Genomic DNA, 24,184 nt, shown 5'->3' with positions numbered 1-24,184 from the left:
ATTGTGCCCTGTGTAATGTAGTTTAGTTCCCATAATTTCCCATTCCATCTTATGTACCACAACTTGTAAATCCAGGAATCGGAAGTCAGTTCACTTGATTTTTACCACGGTAACCCATTGTCCGGTCTTAATAGGCAAGTTTCAATTTGACTACTGACTCAGATTTATCCAGGTGTTATGTGGTACCGAACATTGGCCTCATCCCGAAAACAATTGTCACTAAAAATTTCCAATTTTATGTGTAATTAAATATTTTTGTAATTATGTCTATTGTAACAAATTAATTTAACAATGGTGCATTGCATCATTCAGTGGCCTTTAAAAACATTTCAATTTTGATTAAAATGCACAAATGTTTCCAATCCCATCATACATGGAATCCCGCCAAAAAATGCTTGATAAATCCCTGACCGATATGTTGTGCATCAACTGTCCAAAAATCAGTGTAGAACAGCATAGAAATAGAATAAATGTGTTCATTTATGAAATATATACTGTGAAATATTGTACCCTGTAAATCAAAGGTTATCATATACAGTGAAACCTCTCAAAACTGGACCCTCTGTAAACCGGAATTCCTCCAAATCCGGACATTTTCCATGGTCCTTTTTTAAAAATCAGTACAGAAAATAACCTCTCTAAACCAGATACCTCTTAAACTGGACATTTTACTTGGCTCTTAGGATGTCCAGTTTAGAGGGGTTTCACTGCATGTATGCTGCCTTCTCTATGCTTTTGTAATTGCAGTAGATTTCTTGTCTAATACCAGATCATATCGGGGAACATTTTGTTTTCAAAATCTTTATTAGCGATATTTCTAGTCAATTGAATATTGATTAGCAACTACTGTTTAATGTTTAAAAATTGTGTAGCCATCTTTGAAACTTGCATTGCGAATCGCGACATGATACTGAACACAGTGTTTCCTGTATATGTCACCATTATTATACATTCAACACCTAATTAATAGAGCTGTGTGGTATACTGTATATACCATTTGGTATCAGTATCATGTCAATACCGGTTTACCGTACCAAGCAAATCTCAAAATACAGAAATTTCGGTATTGAATTTTTTTTCCCGCCAATTAGTAAAGCACTAACAGTTTGTTTAAAACACAAAATACATGTAGCTGAAAAGAAGAGAGATGAGGGCCTTGTGTATGGAGTTTAATTTTATTTAGATGAAATTGGTGGGTGAGACTTAACTTGGGCATGCATTTAAACCCTAGTATACTGAAAATACCATTCGGTATTGGTATTGTTTCAATACCGAATACTGCATCGATACCGAGGTATATCACCCCAAATGTACTGATATCAAACCTGAAATTTCGATACCACCCAGCTCTACTAATTAAACTGAATTCCCAAATTCAGAATATTCTGAACACTTCTTTGTTTCCACAAAGGTTACACATTTTTGTTCTTTTAAAAATTTTGTTTTTACTGTAGTCCGGTCAGAAAAGAAAAAAAAGGAATGGAATATTTGTTTAATGACGCCACAGCACATTTATAAATAAATTGCTATTTGGTGTCTAACATTTGGTTGAGTGAAAGAGAGAAAACCTGTTGCCATTAAATAGGATAATCAGATCAGAGTATACCACTCACTTTTTTCTGGGAATAAAATATGCCTCAATGAAAAGCTGTTGTTATATGATCATCATGGTGTTGGGTTAATGTCTGGCAGTGATTAGCCAACTGAATGATTACCTTTTTTTCTTGCAGCACCACCTCGAAGGACCACGTACACATATCGCAGTCAGAATGACCCACCGAGAAATCCCAGTGTGTTGCATAACAGATACATTAATGACACCTACACAACTCGCCATGCTCCATACGCACGTGAGTTGGGTACAGGTGATGCGCCAGTTCCGGATCACTTCCGGATCACCTGTAGTTACCGATCAGTCTGTCGGTATATTAAATGTTTAGTCATTTCTGTGTAAATTTCATTAAACAAATATTCTAACAAACAAATAATACATGTTTCTTGAAATTGTACGTAAAATAACTGTAACAGTATATAGTCTTGGTTTTATTTTGGACGGCGATACATAACCACTATTAAAACTTTACACGAGCAGACGACATGAAAAAAAGAAGACGTTTAAAAAGAGATGAAGTTTTTTATGTTTTTCTTTTTATATCCTTTGAAATTTTATAGTACGGGAAACATATATAGTAGGGGAAACATATATAGATTGTGCATGACTAGTTTTATGAAAAGTGATGCTGTAAATGACTTACTGTAACTCCTCAAAGGGGACACACTTGATACGCCAGTTGCGGATCACTCACAAAACGGAAGTATTTACGTTGTAACTGCCGCTAGATGGGGCGATGAACGCAGGGTTTATTTCAAGACTCAAAAACGTTGAACACGGTGGAATTTTTTTCTCCATGATAATAATAATAATAATAATAATAATAATAATTATTATTATTTATTTTCTTCTTAAACCTCTTGATTCGTCATTTTAACCACTAGTTCATAATAATTCGACTCTGTATGTCTCGGGGCCCATGTCATAGTAGCCCTAGACTTCGTCCCATGGCCAGTCATCCTCTACAAAATATTATATTAATCGTTGTAGTTCCACCTATTTTTCTTGTATTATTTTTGTTTTCTACAGGTAATGACAATATGTATATAATGTAAAGACACATATTTTATAAACTGAAACTACGATTTTAAGTGTTCGTCCACTTGTCTCTCACGTGTAATTAGCCATTTGTACAAATACCAGCCGCAGTCATTCACAAATATGGCTAATATAAATCAAATGTAGTAGGGGGGGGGGAGACTAACCAGAAAAGGGCAAATGGAACAACACGTCAAAAATAATAATTAATAATCCACTTTTGTGACTGTTTAGTGTGTGTCACTATATTAAAATGTATCATTATTAACAAGGGGTCTAACCGTCCTGCTTCAAAATTATTTGTTTAATTTTAATATTTAAACAGGGGCGGATTAGCCTATATTCGGCTAAAAAAAAAAACCCACCCCCACCACGTAGATAACCTGTAAAAATTATAATTTCAAATTATAAACATTTACATATTGTTTCGGACCCCCACCTAAAGCATAAGTCGCCCCTGTATTATGATAAATACTAAACAGTCCCAAAGTTGATATTTTGCTGATATGTCATTTCTTTCTATTTTCAAGCCTTTGTTCCTTTCAGTTTTAAAAGTCATCAATATAATAATAATAATAATAATAATATTTATTATTATTATTATTATTATTGATATATACGATAATAAATGAAAACAATTATTTATTATTAGTAATAATAATATTAATTATTATTATTATATACTAGAATGCCAGAAATCAAATATAATTCAACTTGTTGAAATAATGAAAGTACACAACGAAAATAATAAGGATCGTGCACCTTTACTTTTGACACACGCCCCGTATATCTGACGTCATGGGACGCCATCGTTGATTTTCAATCGATTTTAGAAATTGCTAATTAGGGGCGTAATCGGGGGGTGGGAACCCTATGGAATTGCAAATGATCATAAAATATGTCCGGCAGGATCCACGAATGTGCTGAAAGTGCTAACATGTTGGAAATAGTGTTTTTGAAGGCGTAAGCCTCTCTTTTTCGAAAGTGATCCGGAACTGGACAAAGTGATCCGCAACTGGCGTAAGTACGCCAGCTCGAACAACACTGTTTTTGGTGCCAAATGTTTACCTAAATTTACATTTATATCACTGTTTATTTATATGGTTGATTATCTTTATTACCAAGAATTTCTTTTAAAGTCATACGCGCGCATGTTGACAGAATTCACAATTTTGTTTGAAGTGATCCGGAACTGGAGCATCACCTGTATTGTGTTTGAAAGGCTTGTTTGCCAGTCTGTTTCATTTATTAATGGAAGAAATAGTCTCATTACCATCCTTCCCTTTCTCTCCTTTGATTTTCATCATGTTTCTTCGAATCCCAATTTGTAAGCTCCTCTCATCTTTCAATTTCTTTTGCTATCAACCTCCACATCCCAGTCCTTATATTATCTCTTTATCCACAACATTTTCAAAATGTTTTTGAAAAATAATTCCTTGGTTTGTTTTTTGCTTTCTGCTTTCTTTAACATTTACAAATTGAAAGTGGAAACTCAAATAATTAAAATGCTTAAAACGATATGCATGCTTGTTTTCAGGGCGAACTGCTCATAGTTTTGTGAATTCATCTCTTGGTTATCCTGTGGCTGACAGTGGCACACAATCATCCCCGATTCCAGATTACAGCTCTTTCAATGACCCTCACCTTTTGGACTACTTCACCAGAAAGTTTACCTATCTTGACTATGAAACCAGGGTAAAAAAAGTTAATCATTTATTGTATATATCTAACACTGTCATCACTGGGAAACTGCATAAGACTTTGTACATTGTAAATTTAGTCTGAATTGCAGCTGCAAATTTTTTCTTCATGGCTTAAAGCCAACTGTCACAATTACAATCTTAGACACTGAATTTGGATATCGTATGCCCAGTCATTTTGTATATACATTATGTTATCTGCAGTAAAATAAGTCTACAATCAAATTCCAAGCAAATCCCAGATATTTATTTTGTTAATTGAGGCATGTTGCACAAAATATTAAACTAGAGACTGTTTCATGTTATTTGTTTTTGAAATCTAATCGGTTGGACAAATAGATCCAAAATCTTTACTAACCCTAACAATGATTAGAATTTTAAAAACAAACCTATGATTTTTATGTAAAATATTTTATAAGAAATAGTTCATAATTTTGAGCTGTGAATAATACCTACATCCATAATTATTTTTGCATCCTTATTTCCTTCAGTATATTAAAAATAAAATTAAAATTCCATAACAACCAACCCACCACTACAGCAAACCAAATGCTTTTCAATGGATGGCCAAAAGTATGTTTATTTATTATGTATTATTTTATTATTATTATTAATCACTGTAACTGTTTGTTTGGTTGGCAGACATCACGACGGTACAGTGAAGACAGTGGCACTGGTCTTCTCAGAAAAAGAAAGTCACAAAGAGGAAAATCCGAAAACGAAGTCTTATATAAAGTGGCCATAACGACAGCAGACAAGAAAAATGCTGGAACAGATGCTAAGGTTTGAAAATAATTACATTTTTAAATGTCACTTGAAATATTTTGAAACCTCTTTAAATCATGATGCATGCCAAATTTAAATCCTGTATTCATGTGACTTCCATTGGGATTTGGGGCGGGACGTAGCCCAGGGTAAAACGATGGACTGATGCACGGTTGGTCTAGGACTGATCCTGTTAGTGGACTCATTGGGCTATTTTTCATTCCAGCCAGTACATCAAAGGTATGTGCTATCCTGTCTGTGGGATGGTGCATATAAAAGATCCCTGGCTACTAATGGAAAAATGTATTGAGTTTCCTTTATAAGACTATATGTCAGAATTACCAAATAGCCGATGATTAATAAATCAATGTGCTCTAGTGGTGTCGTTAAAAAAAATAAACTTTAACTTTTCGTGGGGATTTGCTAATTGTTTGACAGAGTTGTGGCCCTTGAAATTAGGATATTTGAAAATTTGTTGGACCCTTTAGGGTACATACTTTAGCTGTATGCACAGAATGCTTGTTTTAGTTGGGAAATAACTTGATCTATTATCCTCCCTGTACTACAATATTTTCAAGTTTCACCTGCTAGAAAAGTGAATGTCAAAATTTCAAAAGTAAGAGTACTTCCAAAATTATGTATCAAACATTGTTATAAAGTGACTTTTCTTTCTTTTGAACAGGTGTATTTCAGAATGAAAGGGTCAAAGGGTAAATTGCCAAAGACGAGATTAATGAAAAAAGCAGGTTCTGTGAAGTCAAACAAAGATGTAGCATTTAGGTTTGCCAAAGGGTCAACTCATATTTTCAAGATCAGAGCATTGGATATTGGAAATGTCAAGTCAGTTATACTTGAGGTATACAAGTGTACAGATTTGTGTTTATTATTATTATTATTTTGCCTACAGAAAATAACTTGGAAATGGTATCATCCTTTATATAAAATTTGTTATATTGGATCCTAGAGAAAGCAAATTTATAAGACCAAATATGTAATGTGATTATTTCAATCTTTGTGTGACAATGTCTACCCATCGACCATGTTGCATTCACATAATGTTTCATCGATGTATATAAAACAAAGCTTAAGCCACCACAGTTGTAATTGTGCAGCACAAATGAAACATTTTGAAGGGGCAGAGTGAAGGAAGGAGGTAGGTCGAAATAAAAATGTGTTTTTAAAATGTGAAACTATATTTTTTTTACTGCCTTAAAACCTTTTCACTTAGCACTTCCACCTCTTCTTTATACCAAAATAATGAGTAAAAAGTTTGTTCTTTCTGTTGAAATATAGTTAATTCAATAAAACTGACAGGCTGTATAAAATATATTAAAATAAATTTTATTTAATATTATTTGAAATGTTTTAATGTGACTTCTTTGTGCATCTGCCAGTAAATGGTATTATATGATGTTTATACACTAGTCTTTCTCTGTCTCTGTCTCTCTCTCTCTCTCTCTCTCTCTCTCTCTCTCTCTCTCTCTCTCTCTCTCTCTCTCTCTCTCTCTCTCTCTCTCTCTCTCTCTCTTTCTCTCTGTCTCCCTCCCTCTCTCTCTCCCTCTCTCCCTCTCTCTCTCTCTCTCTCTCTCTCTCTCTCTCTCTCTCTCTCTCTCTCTCTCTCTCTCTCTCTCTCTCTCTCTCTCTCTCTCTCTCTGTGTGTGTGTATGTATGTTTGAGTATGCGTCCATTTGTCCCACCAATTGATGGATTAAAATAATTTCTTTAAATACTTGAAGAGAGATAATTGACATTTTAGTACCGAGCTGTATTGATACAGATTTACCCTTGTTCTTACAGCAAACAGGTTGTAAGAAACCTGATGCGTGGTATGTTCAAGAAGTGGAGGTTGTCAACTCAAAGACAAAGAAAACATGGACATTTATTTGTAATCAGTGGTTGTCACTCCACCATGGTGATGGGAAACAGTTGAGAGAGTTTTTCCCAAAACAGTCATCCAAAACAGGTGAGAAAAATATTTCAGACATATGTACTTTCTCATTGCAAAGACATAATTAATATCTGTTGTCCAGGGAAACCCCTGAGTTTTTTTGTTGTTGATTGTTTTGTTTTTAGATAATGCTACCAATCCCAAGCTTAGTCCTTTCAGTTAATATTTTAAAGTTTATCATCAAATGATAATTAGACAAAGTGAAATTTCGTCAAAGGATGTCATATTGTTACTCCTATAAACATCCACATTTGCAGTGTATAGCATGGTGACATCGTAATTATTAATTTGATTTATTACCTCTTGGTGTCATATTTCTTTTAATTCAAGGCTTCTTATTTTTACCAGTGCTATTATGTTATTTTATATATATATATATATATATATATATATACTACTCAGAAGAATTTAAGGGTCAAAAATTTATAACCAAATAAGTTTCAGAGTGTATTAGATTGATGATGTAAACTACACCAAATTTTTTATTTATTGTTCCATATTTACAAAAACCCACAAATAAACGTCACTGTATACAAGAAAGTCACATGACATGCTGTCAAAGTTGAAGGTTGTCAAACATGGATTTTACACATTAGAACATTTGTTTAATAGTGTGTGAATCCACCCCTGGCGCGAATACACTCGACACATCGTTGCCTCATGCTGTTGATCAGACGTCTGAAGAACTCTTGGGGAATGGCCTGCCACTGGGCCATAAGAAGTTGACCCAGATCATGAAGGTTGGCCGGAGGGGCATAGTTATCCCGAACTCTCCTGCCTAATTCGTCCCAGGCATGCTCTATTGGGGCCAAGTCAGGCGAATATGCTGGCCAATCCATCCTGGTGATACCTTGTTGTCTGAGAAAGTCCGTTACCACCCTGGCGCGGTGGGGTCTGGCATTGTCATCCTGCAGAACTGCCCCGCCGCCAATCTGCTGAAGGCCTGGGAGAACCAACGGCCGGATAATCTCATTCAGATAGCGGATTCCATTCAGATTGCCATCCACCACATAGAGGGGGGTCCTGTGGTGGATAGAGATGCCGCCCCACACCATGACGCTGCCACTACCGAACCGGTGACGTTGTCTAACGTTAACGTCAGCGAAGCGCTCCCCAGGACGTCTGTAGACACAAACCCGACCGTCGTTGAACTGGAGACTAAACCTGGACTCATCAATGAACATCACTCGACCCCACTGAACACGTTGCCACCGCAGATGAAGCGTGCACCAGTGATGTCTGGCCGTTCTGTGACGTGGTAGGAGTGGTGGTCGAACAGCCTGGCGATGGCAGCGTAGATTATTGGCTCTCAGACGATTGCGTATGGTTTGATCAGACACTAAAGTTCCAGTCGCAGTCCGCAGATTGTCACGTAATCGGCATGCAGTGGTTGTGCGTTGACGTAGAGCCATATTGGTGATGTAGCGGTCCTCTCTATTTGTAGTGCTTCGGGGTCTTCCCGAACGTGGACGATTTCGAACAGAATTCGTTGCTTGGTACCATTGCCACAGTCGGCCAACGACACTCTGACTGACACCAAGTCTCAGAGCAACATTTCTTTGCGTATTGCCATCCTGAAGCCAAGCAATAGCCCTTCCTTGATCTTCGATAGTCAGTTGAAGTCGTACCATTGTCGAATTTGGAGTGTGCACCGTACACGAACGCAAGCTCCAATTATAAGGAAATTCAGCATTGGGAACATGGAATACATGTGCAAAGCGTGCAAATGAAGCGCTTTGTGAAAAAGCAAGTTATGGGCACTTAGCAGACCTTTCGCTTTCGCCCTAATTTACATGCAAATGTAAGCATGTTTTCGCCATTAGAACTAGTCGACAGTGTCAATGACAGTTGATTTTAATTCATTTATGGGTTGCTTAGACCCACTTTCGTCAAAATGGAACAATACCATGCATGACATTATGGTCTAGCAAATATAATTGACATTCAGAAAATAATGTCGAAAATATCGTCTGACCCTTAAATTCTTTTGAGTAGTATATATATATATATATATATATATATATATATATATACAGAACTTCACAAACGTTGTTTTCACATCCTATTTATTGCACAAGTTTATTTTGCACAAGAATATATACCTCGAGACCGCATAGCGGTCGAGTGGTATGTTCTTTCGCAAAATAAACAAGTGCAATAAATAGGAAGCGAAAACAACATGTGTGAAGTTCTGTATTTATTACATACCTTCTTTTATGTTTTACAAAAAGGGCTTTTAATTTAACATCATAACAACACTTTGTTAAATCTATGATCAAAACTCCTTTCATGGATTTACTTAACGTTAAGAATCATACTCTGCGGCAGCCTTGTGTAAAGTTTCAAATACGATGTGACGTCATTTGTAAATCATATATGACGTCAGTAAATAAAAGGCGCTAACTGCAGTAAAAATAAAAAGGGAATTCCCCATTTAAAAGTTCCGGTCCAGATCGCACATATGTGCAATACAAAATAAATTTATCACACGGTTTCAAAATGTCTTTATCACTATAGTAAGATTGAATAGGTATGTAATAAATTATATTATAATACAGCAGTTTTTCTGAACTTCCCATCCCAGATACTTTCATTAATTTGGGGATAAATAAAAATAAATTATATAAAAAATAATTTTTAAAAATCTCATGTTTTTTTCTTCAGAATATGAAGTGGTTGTTGTCACCGGGGACAGGTTTAATGCTGGAACTAAAGCCAATGTGTTTATGACATTGTTTGGAAAGACGGCTGTAACACACAAGATTCATCTTCAGAACAATGCCAAGTCTACCTTTGATAAAGGCTCTTCCGATGTCTTTCTTATACATTCAAACTGTGTTGGACCAATGACCAAGTTGCGGATTGAGCATGATGGCACGGGCATAGCCTCTGGTTGGTATGTTGAAAGGGTGAGTGAAGATTTGTACGTTTTACTGAATTGATTTCCCAGTATACCAGTCCTTGCAAGTCTGCATCAGATTCAGAAATCTGAAGAGCATATTGAATTTATTAACACATAAATATCTGTAATATTCTAATATCCATGGACTACTTTGCTGTATTCAGAAAATGTAGCTGCAAATGTTTCTTGAACAGCCTCCTATTACTAAGATAAAAAATAATTGCATTTAGACACACTGTAATTAAATTTAACTGTTTAGTCTAGCCCCAGTGTCAGTTGTCATATTTTCCATTACAGATGTTTCTAAGATCGATTATAATCGATAATTGATTGGGTTATACCGATGTGGTGATTGATTATGAAATCTATAAATGGATGTCATGGAAAATGTTAATATTACAGTTTAATGATGAAATATGTGTGAACTCTGCTGAGTTTTGGGTTTATTTTCATGCATTCATAAAGAAAACAGATAATGCATAGATATTATTGTAAACTTAGTTTCTATCCTGGTGAACATAAAAAAATAGGTGCAAAGTCCCAATAATACAATTTTCTCTTAAAGGTTAAAATAAAAGTAAACAAAAAGTTTTTCATAGTTTTAGTCAAACATCGGGATATAACATTACATATTTTTCAATGAAGTCTATTTGAGTTTTATAAACATTATTGAAAATCTTACATTTTGGCAAAAAGGAAAAAGGACCTAGCATTATCTCCCTTGAATAGTGATGTAAGAAATGTGATTTTACATGTCTGTAGATGTGTAGTGTAGGTACTGAAAATTATCTAGAATGACGTCACATGTGAATAATGATATCATCCTTGTTTTTAAATAAAGTTTGGGACATTTAGCATAGGTATTTCTTTTCTACTTAACCTGACCTCAAACACCCCCACAGATAATGGGATAGCTAAAATCTTCCAATGAGTCCTCTGCTTCCTGTTCCATTCACAGGAAGTTTCCTTCTTTTTCCTTCATTGGTTTGTATCAAGCAAAAGTAGTCCTGAATAACACTTTTCATGCCATTTTGAGCATATAGAGTATACAGTACAATAGATTAAAATCATATTGCTTATACGAGGTCTGTCTGGAAAGTATCCAGCCATATATAATAAATAAATATATGGCTTACCAGGACAATGCCGCCCTAATCCCCTTCAAAGTACTCCCCTTGGGACCTCACACACTCTCCCAGCATTCCTTCCATTTTGCAAAACAGTCTACTAAGTCCTTTTTGGGGATCTCCATCAACATCTTCGTCGCATTCTCCTTAATCTCCTCCCTTTCAACGGCAATTTCAGCTTTGGGAAAAGCCAGAAATCGCAGGGAGCCAAATCTGGGCTGTAGGGGGGCTGATGTGATATATATATATTCTAAAAGATTTTACAAATGAAAAATGACAGTTTGTGACAACCAATTATAACCAAAAATTGATAATGGAATTCCAACAGATTTATGACAAAATACCACTCGTAGACTTAGTGGGGAGTATATGTTAGATGAACAAAATGATGGAATTCTTCTTCTATTGCAGGTTGTTGTGACAGATTTGAGAAACCCCAAGTGGAAATATTTCTTCCCATGTGGTCAGTGGTTAGCAAGGGATGAAGGTGACCATGCCATTAGTCGTGACCTCATTGGTAGCAGAGATCCACTCGCCATTCGAAAAGGTAGATCCATTAAGCCTTTTGACAGTCATTGGATGGCGATCAGTTACATGAGGTTCTAGGACCCATATATGTGTCCTCTCAAGTTCTGTCATTGATGTGTATAGGGAGGGATGTAGCCCAGTGGTAAAATGCTCACATGATGCATGCTTGGTTTGGATTGATCCCTGTTAGTGGACCCATTGGGCTATTTCTCATTCCAGCCATTGCACCATGAGTGGTATATCAAAAGTCATCGTATGTGCTATCCTGTCTGTGGAATGGTGCATATAAAAAAAACCTTGCTACTAATGGAAAAATGTAGCGAGTTTCCTCTCTAAGACTATATGTCAAAATTACCAACATATTTGACATCTAATAGCCGATGATTCATATACCAATGTGCTCTAGTGGTGTTGTTAAACAAAACAAATTTTAACTTTTTGATGTGTATATTATATAGAATTTTATGGGTTATCTGGAGTGCTTATTTTTCATTAAATTTGTTATTGTTGGTAAAAAAATTTGACAATAGTCATAAACAGTGCTGAGGATCCTCAGGTATTTGACGACATGAAATGTTACAGTCCTTCCCAGCCTTCATGAACATTGTCTTTAAAAATAATTTGAGTTTAATTTTTGACAGAAAATGAAAAGTAGAAGTGTTTTGGAAATAAAACCACAACTATTTTTGTGTGCAGTATGAAAAACAATTGGTTCAGAAATAGATAGTAATGCATACCATAGTAAGAAAACAATGTTCACAGATGGGAAGGATTCTAGATATATTTAGCATTGCAATATAATATACATCATTATTACTGTTGTATTCCAATTCTTTTATATTTTTTAATAACCTGCTGACCATATTGATGGCAAAATACAGATGCTACATTTGGTTTTTGTTCACAGGTGCCATGTTTTTTCAGGAATTCCTGATTTTAATGCTATTCTTCTCCTGTTCCTTGATAAAAAGCAGTAAGCCTCTGTGTTTCAAAACTGCAGAGTCTTTAAGAGCCATAATCCAAAGTCTTTTTCATCTAAAACAAAAATACATTAAGAGGTATTGATTATAAATATTTTGTTTTCAGGTGCTAAGTACAAGGTGACCGTGTACACGGGCGATGTTTCTGGTGCTGGGACAGATGCTAAAGTCTGCATCACCATGTTTGGAGAGAACGGTGATTCCGGAGAACGCTTTCTGCATTCTAACAAAAAGACCTTTCAGCGTGGAAAGTAATTAGACTTTTTTTCTTTTCTGTTTGCTGCTGATAAACGTATATACAGGATTTGAGGTCATCCATAAAGTAGGTACACCCAGAGGTGGGAGGGGAGGATTCAGAAATCATGTCCAAAAAGTTTACATGACAACCCACACAAAAAAACACACAAAAAATGTGCTAGTGTTATACAATTAATCCTTTTGCTTGGGCGGAGTAGGTGTTAACTGTTCCGGATGTTTTGGCATGCTTTATGGATAACCCCAATAGTTATTGGTGGGGCTGAGTCATGCTTACTAGAATATTGATACTAAATATGAGTCATGCAAAATGTTGTTATTGTCAAAGGGTTCTGAGATGCTCCGATGGTCACCCAAATTCACCTTTGGCTTGTTATATTATAAAAATAGACAATAATTTTAAAATAAACTGTATTTCAGTGTTTTTTTTATTTTTACATCTTTCTTAAAATTTTATTATCACAAGTAAACGTACCCAGTACATTGAGCAAACATCCAATGAAGTTAAAAACGAAAAAAAAACCCATGACCTCTTAAGACAGTTGGCTTCTTGGTACTTCTAAACTTGAACTATATTTAATGTTTTTTGGAGAATAATCAAGTGGTTTCTGAAGACAGATGGCGGCTTAAGTTGAGTTGTTCTGTTCGACTTTTATTTTTATGTCAAACCTGACCTCTGACCTATGGCACTTCCTCCTAGTCCCACGAACACAAGTTGGCTTGGTCAAAATATGAGCAATGTGGAAATATGTACAAAGTAGATAAAAAGAAACATCTATCACATAACTGGAACAGAATGATTATACCCATTTGATGGGATTTTGGGAGTGGGTGGAAGTTACATAGGTTAAAGGTTGGTTAAATATTCCTGAAAAGAGATACTAATTTATTTTCAGTTTGAAAGAAGAGTAACATGGTAAGTTGACAGTTATAAGAAGTGGTTAATTAATAAATAAGCCACTTGAGCAGGCACAGCTATAAATATTACTAGTGTAGCATATATTTTTAAATTGACAAAATGTGAAACATTGATATGGTATCTCCTTATGATAATTATGCATTAATAAAGTGCGACATATTTTATAACCAATTTTATTGTTTTAATATTCAGAAGTGATGAATTCATTCTTGAATGTCCCCGCCTTGGACGTCTTGAGAGGATTCGAGTTGGCCATGACAACTCTGGCTTTGGGCCGGGCTGGTTTCTTGATAAGGTAAGTAGTATCAAAGGTTATATTTCAAGGGCTAACAACAAGTACTCGCCCAGTGGTGTCTACTCTGTAAATATGAGCAGTCCATTATTTTCATTTTTCATTTATTTTTAAATGTAGATTTTATTTTGTAAGGGGGAACGAAAATGTTATAGGAGTAATGCGAAAAGCATTCAATTAAAAAAAAAACCCATTATTTTCTTTTTGGAGTATTCAGAATTTTTTAAATGTTAAAATTAGTTTTTCTAAAAACCATGACTTTGGCCATAGCCAGTTCAAGCCCCATGCTTATAAAACCTTTAGATTCTAGACTCGGAACTATGATAAGAGTCTGAGACTTAAATGTCATGACAACACCATACAAATTACATGCATCTGACGTCATTCAAGATTTGAAACTGGACTAGAAACTTTTATTAGTACACCGGCCTCGGTGGCGTCGTGGCAGGCCATCGGTCTACAGGCTGGTAGGTACTGGGTTCAGATCCCAGTCGAGGCATGGGATTTTTAATCGAGATACCGACTCCAAACCCTGAGTGAGTGCTCCGCAAGGCTCAATGGGTAGGTGTAAACCACTTGCACCGACCAGTGATCCATAACTGGTTCAACAAAGACCATGGTTTCTGCTATCCTGCCTGTGGGAAGCGCAAATAAAAGATCCCTTGCTACCTGTCGTAAAAAGAGTAGCCTATGTGGTGACAGCGGGTTTCCTCTAAAAACAGTGTCAGAATGACCATATGTTTGACGTCCAATAGCCGATGATAAGATAAAAAATCAATGTGCTCTAGCGGCGTCGTTAAATGAAACAAACTTTTTTTTTTATTAGTACAGGTCGTGGTTGTCAGCCCTTTGTTTATTTAAAATGGATTATAATTGAGTGTCAGCATGAAGTCTTCTATGTGTGAAGAGACTTAAGCAAGGACCAAGGCAGATGAGGACATAAAAAACTAAATACTGTAAATCATGTAATTAATACGTCATGATATTATTGCGTCCGTACATAAGTGAACAAAAATGTGTATTTTTATTAATGCGTCGGGCAAAAGTCCACATCACATAAATACCACAGTTGTGTTGTTATTATATTGTTTGGGCTTCATCTTTCATGTTAAAAGAAGTCGGTAGTTTTCACAGCTACTACATAACCTGAAGCTAATCGCATGGTGGGTCGACCAGGAAGCCCTAATTACTTAAAGTAGTGTAATTAGTATAACTACACCTTATTGTTAAGGGTAGGCCTCGCACTTTTGTGTGGTGATTGCTTCTAATTAATCTACCAGTAGGAATAAAAGGTAAATGGGTCACTGTTACAGGGCACAATATTTCACGCGAATGCAGACTTATTATTCTAACAAATATTTTAGACTGATTTTATACATTTGATGCGCAGCACAGGAATAGATGTTAACAAATGCGATATATTGCAACAGTGACAACTTGTGACCAGTCTAAATTAAATGCCATGTATAGAGTCGAGCCAAATGGTTTGAAGAAATATGCACACATTGTTGGTTACAGTTATATAATTTTCTACTGTTTCATTTTTAAAGGAATATATTTAGTAATAAAATTTGTTGATTATAATTTTACATATGTTCAAACCAGTTTAAATGTATACAATAATCCAGAAGTGTAAGAAAATTTGAAAAATACTCACATCGCAAAATGAGCTTTTTGAAAACAAAACATTTGGAAAATCACTGTATTATATAACCGCTATGATATTCCAGGAAAGTGAAAATAGAATGGCAACATCGAAACGAAAGAAAGATTCTTGAAGTATTCACAAAAAGATGTTTAACCAAAATTGTTTATGTATTTTGTTTCATCTTTTTATTATAAAAGTTTTGTTTTATTTAGAAGTATTATAGTAAAATCCTGCACATTTTTTGTATTGGGAATGACACTAAACAAAATGCATCAAGTTATTATTGCGTTGATGTGTTCGCCGCATTTTTTGCATTAATTACTTGCTCACATCAATTTCATGATTTACAGTATACACATTTTCTGTGTAAGGCATTGTTTTAAAAACAATAATAAAAAGCATCACTAAATCAATTCTGAAACTTTGGTCTCACAGAAAGAAAGAAAATGTTTTATTTAACGATGCACTCAACACATTTTATTTACGGTTATATGGCGTCAGACATATGGTTAAGGACCACACAGATTTTGAGAGGAAACCCGCTGTCGCCACTGCATGGGCTACTCTTCCAATTGACAGCAAGGGATCTTTTATTTGCGCTTCCCACAGGCAGGATAGCACAAACCATGGCCTTTGTTCAACCAGTTATGGATCACTTGTCGGTGCAAGTGGTTTACACCTACCCATTGAGCCTTGCGGAGCACTCACTCAGGGTTTGGAGTCGGTATCTGGATTAAATATCCCATGCCTCGACTGGGATCCGAACCCAGTACCTACCAGCCTGTAGACCGATGGCCTGCCACGACGCCACCGAGGCCGGTTTGGTCTCACAGAGACAGATTATATATTTCTTTTGGCCTAATAAGTGAATAATGGTTTCACAAAACTTGTTTAGCATAAAATTGGTACAAATGGAGTTACCATATACATGTAACTTGCTTGTTTGATATATTGTCCAAAGTGATTATATTCCTTTTTATATTTGACATAGCATAACTCATGTATTGTTGATATACAGAGAATACTACGTGCGTTACCATACCATTTATCTTACAAGTATCTTAAAATGTATATAACAAGCAAAAGCAAGTAGGATATGCATTTTTAAATGAGTTGTAAGATATTAAATGGTATCTAATGGACACAAATATAGTATTTTATTTTTTACATATCCCCAAAAAGACCCAAATAAATAAATTTAAATTTAAATTTAAAAGTCTTTTCCAACCAAAACGTATTACTGGCCCTAGTGCCTGTAGTTAACTTATACATCACAGAGAAATTAATTTCAGGTTAACTTATGCATTACAGACATCGATTTCTTTCTCTTTTTTTTTTCATTGGATTGTATCAGCTAGGAGAAGCTAGTTGATTATCTTTAAATTGTTATCATATGTATGGGTATTATTAGTATGTGTTACCAAAATTAACTGATGATTTTTTCACCAACTATGGTGTAAGAAATACCAGTTAAATATATATGTAAAGTTATAACTACAGTTGAATCCCTTTGGCTCGAACCCTGTCAGTGCTCGAGAAAGTGTTTGACCCATTGGGTAGTTCAATCTAACCATTCAGCGAACTTGGGACTTTGTTTCTGGTTCGAGCATTGTGGTGCATTCGACACTTCGCCGTTATTTACTATTATTTACAGAAACTGGCAGCATTTCCAATAATTGAAGCAGTTTGCGATGGCGAATGTCCACGGATTTAACATATTTTTGTTGGCGATCCAACGGATGTTTCCGACTTGGCCAATTTCTCCTGAGTTATCTTTTCCTTTTTAAGAAATGTCCTCAAGTTCGTACCAAAACGCGGATCCTGACCAATACCAAAATGTCATGGTTCGCCGCTCGCGCATTTATTATTTACCCGGTAGCTATCATTTCTAATGGGGTTTTTTTTTAATTTCTCCGGTGAGAGTGTTAACTCATAGATTTACGTCCAACTAAGTTACGTTTACATTTACGACCGTCTTTGAGAATAAGGTGCTTCTTGCATGTAAACGTAAATCTATGGCAGACGTAAGTGCTAGTCATAGACATAAATTTACAATGGGATGGCTTCAAAATCTTCCAATAAGTCTTCCTTCCTGTTCTGGTCATGTGACTGTAACTTCCTTCTTTCTCCTCTATTGCTTTGGATCGAACATCTTTTCTCTTTGCTCCAGTTTAGTCTAAGCCATTAAGTTTTTTCTGTTGGTTTAGTTGAGAGGTTTTTGTATGCAATACCGTCCTACTCATTATATCAATCTTATTACAACTTATTTTGGTTTAATTCACTCTTGTTTCAAAGTGTTCTTTCCAAACTTGTAATTGTCACTTGTGCCGCTAGTCACAAATATGCATTTGTTTGAGGTAAGATGAAGTATTCTTAAAACAGAAAACAATCCAAGTTTTATTCAAATTAGTTCATTGATTCTTTTTAAATATTAGAGGTTCCCTTCTTAACCATTGCATTTCCTCCCTGCATACTGTAGGTACCCTTTTTAAACATTTCGCTCCCACCATAGAATAATTGTGCATCCTGTTCTCAGACTGAATAAGATAAACAAGAGAGAAGTAAAGAAGTTTTAAGACATAAACACACTTCAGATTCGGACATGTTTAATTATCTGGGCTGGCAGATGCTTGAAAGTGTGTGCACATAGGGCTATTTTGAGGATAATAAAGTGTACCAATGATTATGTAAAATCTTACGTGTTTGTCCTTGAATGCAAGTGCACGTTTATAAATAAATTGTTTATATCTGGAGAGTCCGACAGTGTTTTTAATTGTGTGCTTCTTAGCGGAGAAAAGGTCTGTTTGCATTCGATGTCTGGTCTTTAGCAATGGCTACCTTGCTTGCATTTCCTAGAAAGAATAGTTTTTACAATTCTTTATTGATTATAAAATTATAAAAGGGAATATCTATCATATTACATCCATATTTGTCATTGAAATTTAGACATTACTTGCATATTATTGTTTAGATTATCCATTTCCGTACATCCAAACTGTTTCTAGTCATCCTGGTATTTGTAATACCAGGAAATGTATTTTTCTAAATTCTAACAGTTATAGTCTCTATAACTGTTAGAATTTAGAAAAATACATTTCCTGGTATGAAATAAGCTCTGGAGGTTATTTCTCTTGTTTCATTGACACAGGCTCTCTATTCACTTTATTGTAACTTTATCGAGATGTGATACAAGTTTGTAGATTAGCGGTAACTAAACTTAAGTGCCCATTTTCACAGGTTGAAACTAGGGTCTGCGTCTTTGGGAAAGTGCATATAAAAGATCCCTTGCTGCTAATTGTAAAATGAGATGCATGTAATAAATCTACGTTTGACTCTTAAGCATAAATCTGTGGTTGTATATTGGATGTGAGCAAGAGTTTCTGCTAGAGGGTATGAAGGGTAAAATTACATATTATATAATCTTGGGGGGGGGGAATATTGTAAAAAAATTCAGTGTCCAGTTTCAAAAGATTTCAAACCCACAAACACCTAATAAGAGTAATTTGAGTGTTATTAATGTACCCTCATATTATTTTCTGGCAGAAAGCTGTGTGAGCCACTTGTAAACAGGGTTTCAGTAAATCAAACCTTTTTATTTGCTATCAGTGGGTAAGCATAAACCTGTGGTTGTATTGCATGTGAGCCACATGTAAACTGGGTTTCTATAAATTAAATGTTTGTATTTGTTACCCGTGTGTATTAACAACTGCTTTGATCCAACAGAAAACTCATCACCATTTTCAGTGGTGTACAGCTAAACAAGAAAATCACATCCCATTCTCAGTGTTTCTTTATGGCTAATGGTATATTTGTATGTAACCTAATTTAAAGATAGCAACCAAAATAAATTGAATAATAGGGCATAATGGCAAGACATAGAAACCGGATTATCTACATTTTTTTCTGAATGCTTAAATATGTTATAAATGTACTAAAGATTTCAGCTTTAAAAATAATAATTAAAAACAAATCTATGGTCTAATGCAAATTGGTATGTTGCCTTTAAAAAAATCTGACTTGATTGCTCTTTAGTCACCAACAAACCAGATTATTATTTCACCAGTTGCTGCCTTTCTTCATTTGGACATTTGTTTGGTTTTGAGAATGCTCTTCAGTGAGTAGAAATAAACAGGTCTGAAGAACCTGACATTAACAAATGTGGGCTGGAAGTGCTGCACTTTGAAAAATTGGCTGAACCACCCAGAGAATTGAACAAACATCGGTTACATCATGCATCCAAAGCATTTTTCTTTCTTCTGTTATATCAGCGGCGCCTATAGTGGCTCATAACAAATAGTCTTTAATCACATTGCATCCATATGTGAGGGCCCATTCCTTCAAGCCAGTACTTGTATGAATGATGTAACAAAGGCCATGGCATGTACTATATTGTCTGTTGGATTGTGCATATAAAAGATCTCTTGCTGCTAATCGAAAAGAGTAGGTTAAGGAGTGGTGTCTATCGGTCATTACTGGTATTTGTGTGATCCTTGACCATGTATCTAGCATCATACAACCATATAAATAAAAATGTGTAGCGGGTCATTAAATAAAACATTTATTGTCTTCTTCTTTTTTTATCTTCCGTCTGTGAATTTCATTATTTACTGTTTAATGTTTAAGTTAGACTGTTTTTATAGGTTTTAAACTGCACTGTACCAAATACTCAGTAAAATATTTCTTAATTTTGATACGTCTGATAAAACATACATGGTAATTCTTTTACCAGCTTGGTTTTGTTTTTTTTCTTCTTGATGGATGTGAAGAAAAATTGGTTTGTAAATTTTATGCTGTTTTTAGATATTAATAAATTTAAAAATACAAAACGAATTCTTATTGCTGGGTTAGCTCTGGCACTTGCCAGATTTGCCAGATTTGCCAATTGCAAATTTCAAAAACAACTGGTGAATTGTATTTTACTTTGGCGAAATAATTTCAAGTAATAATTGATATTTTGTTACAAAATTACTAGGTTTCTGCAAATCTTTTTCTATTTAATAGATAATTTGGTGACATTCTCTGCTGACACAGAGCTAGCCCTGTTATTTACTGATTTTAAAACATTATTTGTGAAAAAAAGCAACTTTAAGCATTTTTTTACCAGTATATAGAGTAGTTTTTAGAGAGAGAACTCTTTGTATGTGCCCATGTACAACAAAGGTTTCAGGCATGCCCATCCCGGGCTCAATCTCTGACTTTGCCAGTGACTAAGTCGGGATGGGGGGAGGGGATTGTAAGTTTGAGGTGGGCGGAATTTGCTATAAATTTAGTAGTTAGGTCAGAGACCTAAAGCCAAAAGTGGAGAACTAATCATTCTACTCATGTCTTGAAAAAAAGAAAGAATTAAGTCCAAAAATAAACTTTTGATTGCTTGGCTGAAATTTTTTCAAGTGATTTTAGCAATTTTGACGGGTGCCAAAAATAAAGTGTGTCGGACTATTTACAAAAAAATAAACATAAGTTTAACTTTTTAAACAGGCGTTTTTAGAAGATGGTTGATTTTGCTTTTGAAAGCTGTGATTCAGCTCAAAACCATTGTGCCATTCCCAGTGGTGTGCACTGCAATAGGTCTTCAGTGGATCACCAACTTTAACACCCACACACCTTGTCTGACATGTGTGTTACATACCACACACTCCAGAGGCTAGACTAATAACCTACACCAACCAGGAATTCATCAGCTGCAAGTCATTATATCCAGAAAGAAAATAAATGGCTTATAGAAATAATTTTTCTTGGAGAAGAACTTTGCTTGATTTTAGTCTAGAGCGGTTCCAGAGTTCATCATACAAACTTGTCAAATAAAAAAATGTCTATGGCAAAAAACCAAAACAACATGCTATGGAAAAAAATAAATGTAAGTCCATACTAAAAAAATGTGATGCAGAATTAAAAATTCCACTGTATTGCTGATTGCCATGGACAATTGCAGAGATTGTCATATGGGGTGGAAGGGAAAGGGATTCTTTGTATATGTCCATCACACACAAAATACAGAAATTATATAAAAGTTAAAAAGTGTGTGTTTGTTTTTTTATGACACCACTAGAGCACATTGATTTATTAATCATCAACTGTTTGATGTTAAACATTTGTTAATTCTGACATGAAGTTTTAGAAAGGAAATCCACAACGGTACATTTTTCCATTAGTAGCAAGGGATTTTTATATGTACTTTAACACAGACAGGATAGCATTTACCATGGCCTTTGATATACCAGTCATGGTTCAGTGATTGGAACGGGGGGGGGGGGGGGGGGATACAGAGAATGGGTTCACTGAGGTGATTTGATCCTGCGATGGCAAGTACCTCAAGCGAGTGTTCTATCGACTTGAGTTAGATCCTGCCTCAGAAAATTATTTACCCTAAACCACTAATTAAACAATAAGCTGAGTTGACATTAATCAGACATTTCTATCTTCTCTGTATCGTACATGATAGATCTACATGACACGGGTAAGTAACTACCCAGTCAATGAAGTTGGACGCTCCAGCATACTTGTCCTCAAAATAGCAACCACTCGTACTGGGTCACACGAAAGAGATACTCGGCACTAATACTTTCAGCTTATTCTGTTGCAGTTTTATCATTCTGTAACCGATAGTGTCTTTGTTTGACACTTAACGGTTGCCAACTACCTTGTCATAGTTAATGCCGACTGTTGTAAATTACTGTCATGGATAATGGACTTCTACTTGCTGATTTATCAATTTAGATAATTGCAGATCTAGTTGAAGCATGTATTAAGCAAGAGGCAGTATTTTCCTTAGAGGTAGATCAGTTCGTGTAATACGTCTAGGTTGGTTCATTAAAGGTGGGTATTATTTTCAGGTTCCATCATGGCACATCATGCCCTCCACAGTTGGTACAGTGTGTATTAAAAGTCTTGGTTCTGTCTTTGAGAAAGACTGCTAGTAATTAACAAGAATAGCTTATCATGGCAGCTGATTTTTGGTGGTGTAGTTTAGATGAAATAGTAACTGATCAGCAGTGTATCTGTATCGAGGTGTCCTTGACCTTATTGCTTTTCTGTACTAAACATTTGTTTTCAAATGCCACACAGATATTTCCATCTGAAAAGCAGCAAAAAAAAATTTCAACTTATTTACATCTTTATATCCAATTAAGGTTCAAGCATGCTGTCCTGGGCACACACCTCAGCTATATGGGCTGTCTGTCCAGGACTGTGAGTTAATAGTTGGTTGTTAGTGATAGAGAAGTTGGTGTAGTGATCTAACACCTACACATTGAGTCATTAAAACTTTCTGGGTGAGAGCCAGTACTGGGCTGTGAACCCAATACCTACCAGCCTTATGTCTGATGGCTAAACCACAACACCACCGATGCCGGTTATAAAAACTGCCAAGCGATCTTTAATATGCACTCTCCCATAGACAGAAAAGAACATACCACAGTCCTTGATGTACTCTTTGATGGTGATCAATCATATGACCCATTTTACCTCAGTTGCTCTGCCACTGAGCTACATTCTGCCCCCTCTACAGCTGCTATGTTATTAGTGGTATATGTATGTTGATTTGATATATGTATGCATAAAAGAGCCATAGCTGGTTAATTAAAAAAAAAGAGTAACATGATGGCAGCATATTTCTTATTCCATGTTTCCATCTGTGTAAAACATTAAGTTATTAACCATTCATAATAATAGCTGATGATTTAACAGTGTAATAGGATGGTAAACATAAGAAGTACTTTTCCTAAGCTTTGAACATAATTATAATGTATGTGTTTTAGTAGGTGGCAACATCTCCACCTACTTTTAATGCATGCCATTATATACCTCATTGCATTCTGTAGAAATTATAGCCATATCTTTTTTAGAAACGGCCTCCTTTTTTCAGAGGAAATGAACACCCTGCATGTAAGAGCACTTAAGCAACTCTTTGAGATGAGTAATAAATCATCTGCATGCAGAGCTTCATTAAGTTAATATAAATATACACAGTGTGTAAATCTCTGCATGAGTTTATACACGTGGACTTGGCTCTTATTCAGGTGTACGTTCAACATCATTAACCTTAATACCAGCGGTTTAATCACCATTAATGATTCCAGTGAATTGCTTCATCAAAACCATTGCTTAACTCAATGATTCATAATGACTAAGTGATTAATTTTTGTTCTTATTTTTGTCAGCGGTTTAATCACCATTAATGATTCTAGTGAAGTTGCTTCATCAAAACCATTGCATACACTCAATGATTCATCATGACTAAGCGATGAATTAAAATGTTTTTATTTTGTCAGTAAAATTATATCTGTGTATACAGTAATAATAAAACATTATTAAAGCTGCAGTCTCAAGAATGTTTTCTATTATTTAACTATTTAAACTAGCAGCCCTTGAAATTCTCTACTGGAATAAGCTGATAAAATTGGGCCACACTCAATTATCAATGTTTTTATCTGGGATCTGTAATCCGACAAAGAGTTCAGAGACTTTTTAT

The 24,184-nt window shown here is 35.3% G+C and overlaps 1 protein-coding gene across 1 annotated transcript in view; it reads left to right on the top strand.

The window, feature by feature from the left end:
- The first annotated feature begins 5,004 nt into the window (after positions 1-5,004).
- The window catches only part of LOC121380574 (lipoxygenase homology domain-containing protein 1-like), a 114,328-nt gene continuing 95,148 nt past the window's right edge, over positions 5,005-24,184 (top strand). The window contains exons 1-7 of the mRNA XM_041509452.1: positions 5,005-5,133; positions 5,798-5,971; positions 6,913-7,078; positions 9,728-9,972; positions 11,504-11,639; positions 12,707-12,851; positions 13,967-14,069. Of these exons, the coding sequence (XP_041365386.1) occupies positions 5,810-5,971; positions 6,913-7,078; positions 9,728-9,972; positions 11,504-11,639; positions 12,707-12,851; positions 13,967-14,069 (957 nt within the window). The 5' untranslated portion in view covers positions 5,005-5,133; positions 5,798-5,809. The remainder of the gene's footprint in view (positions 5,134-5,797; positions 5,972-6,912; positions 7,079-9,727; positions 9,973-11,503; positions 11,640-12,706; positions 12,852-13,966; positions 14,070-24,184) is intronic.

Source organism: Gigantopelta aegis, chromosome 9, assembly GCF_016097555.1.
Source record: "Gigantopelta aegis isolate Gae_Host chromosome 9, Gae_host_genome, whole genome shotgun sequence".
Classification (NCBI taxonomy): Eukaryota; Metazoa; Mollusca; class Gastropoda; order Neomphalida; family Peltospiridae; genus Gigantopelta; species Gigantopelta aegis.
The sequence above is the reverse complement of the archived record's forward strand: the minus strand, read 5'-3'. Positions and strand labels throughout refer to the sequence as shown.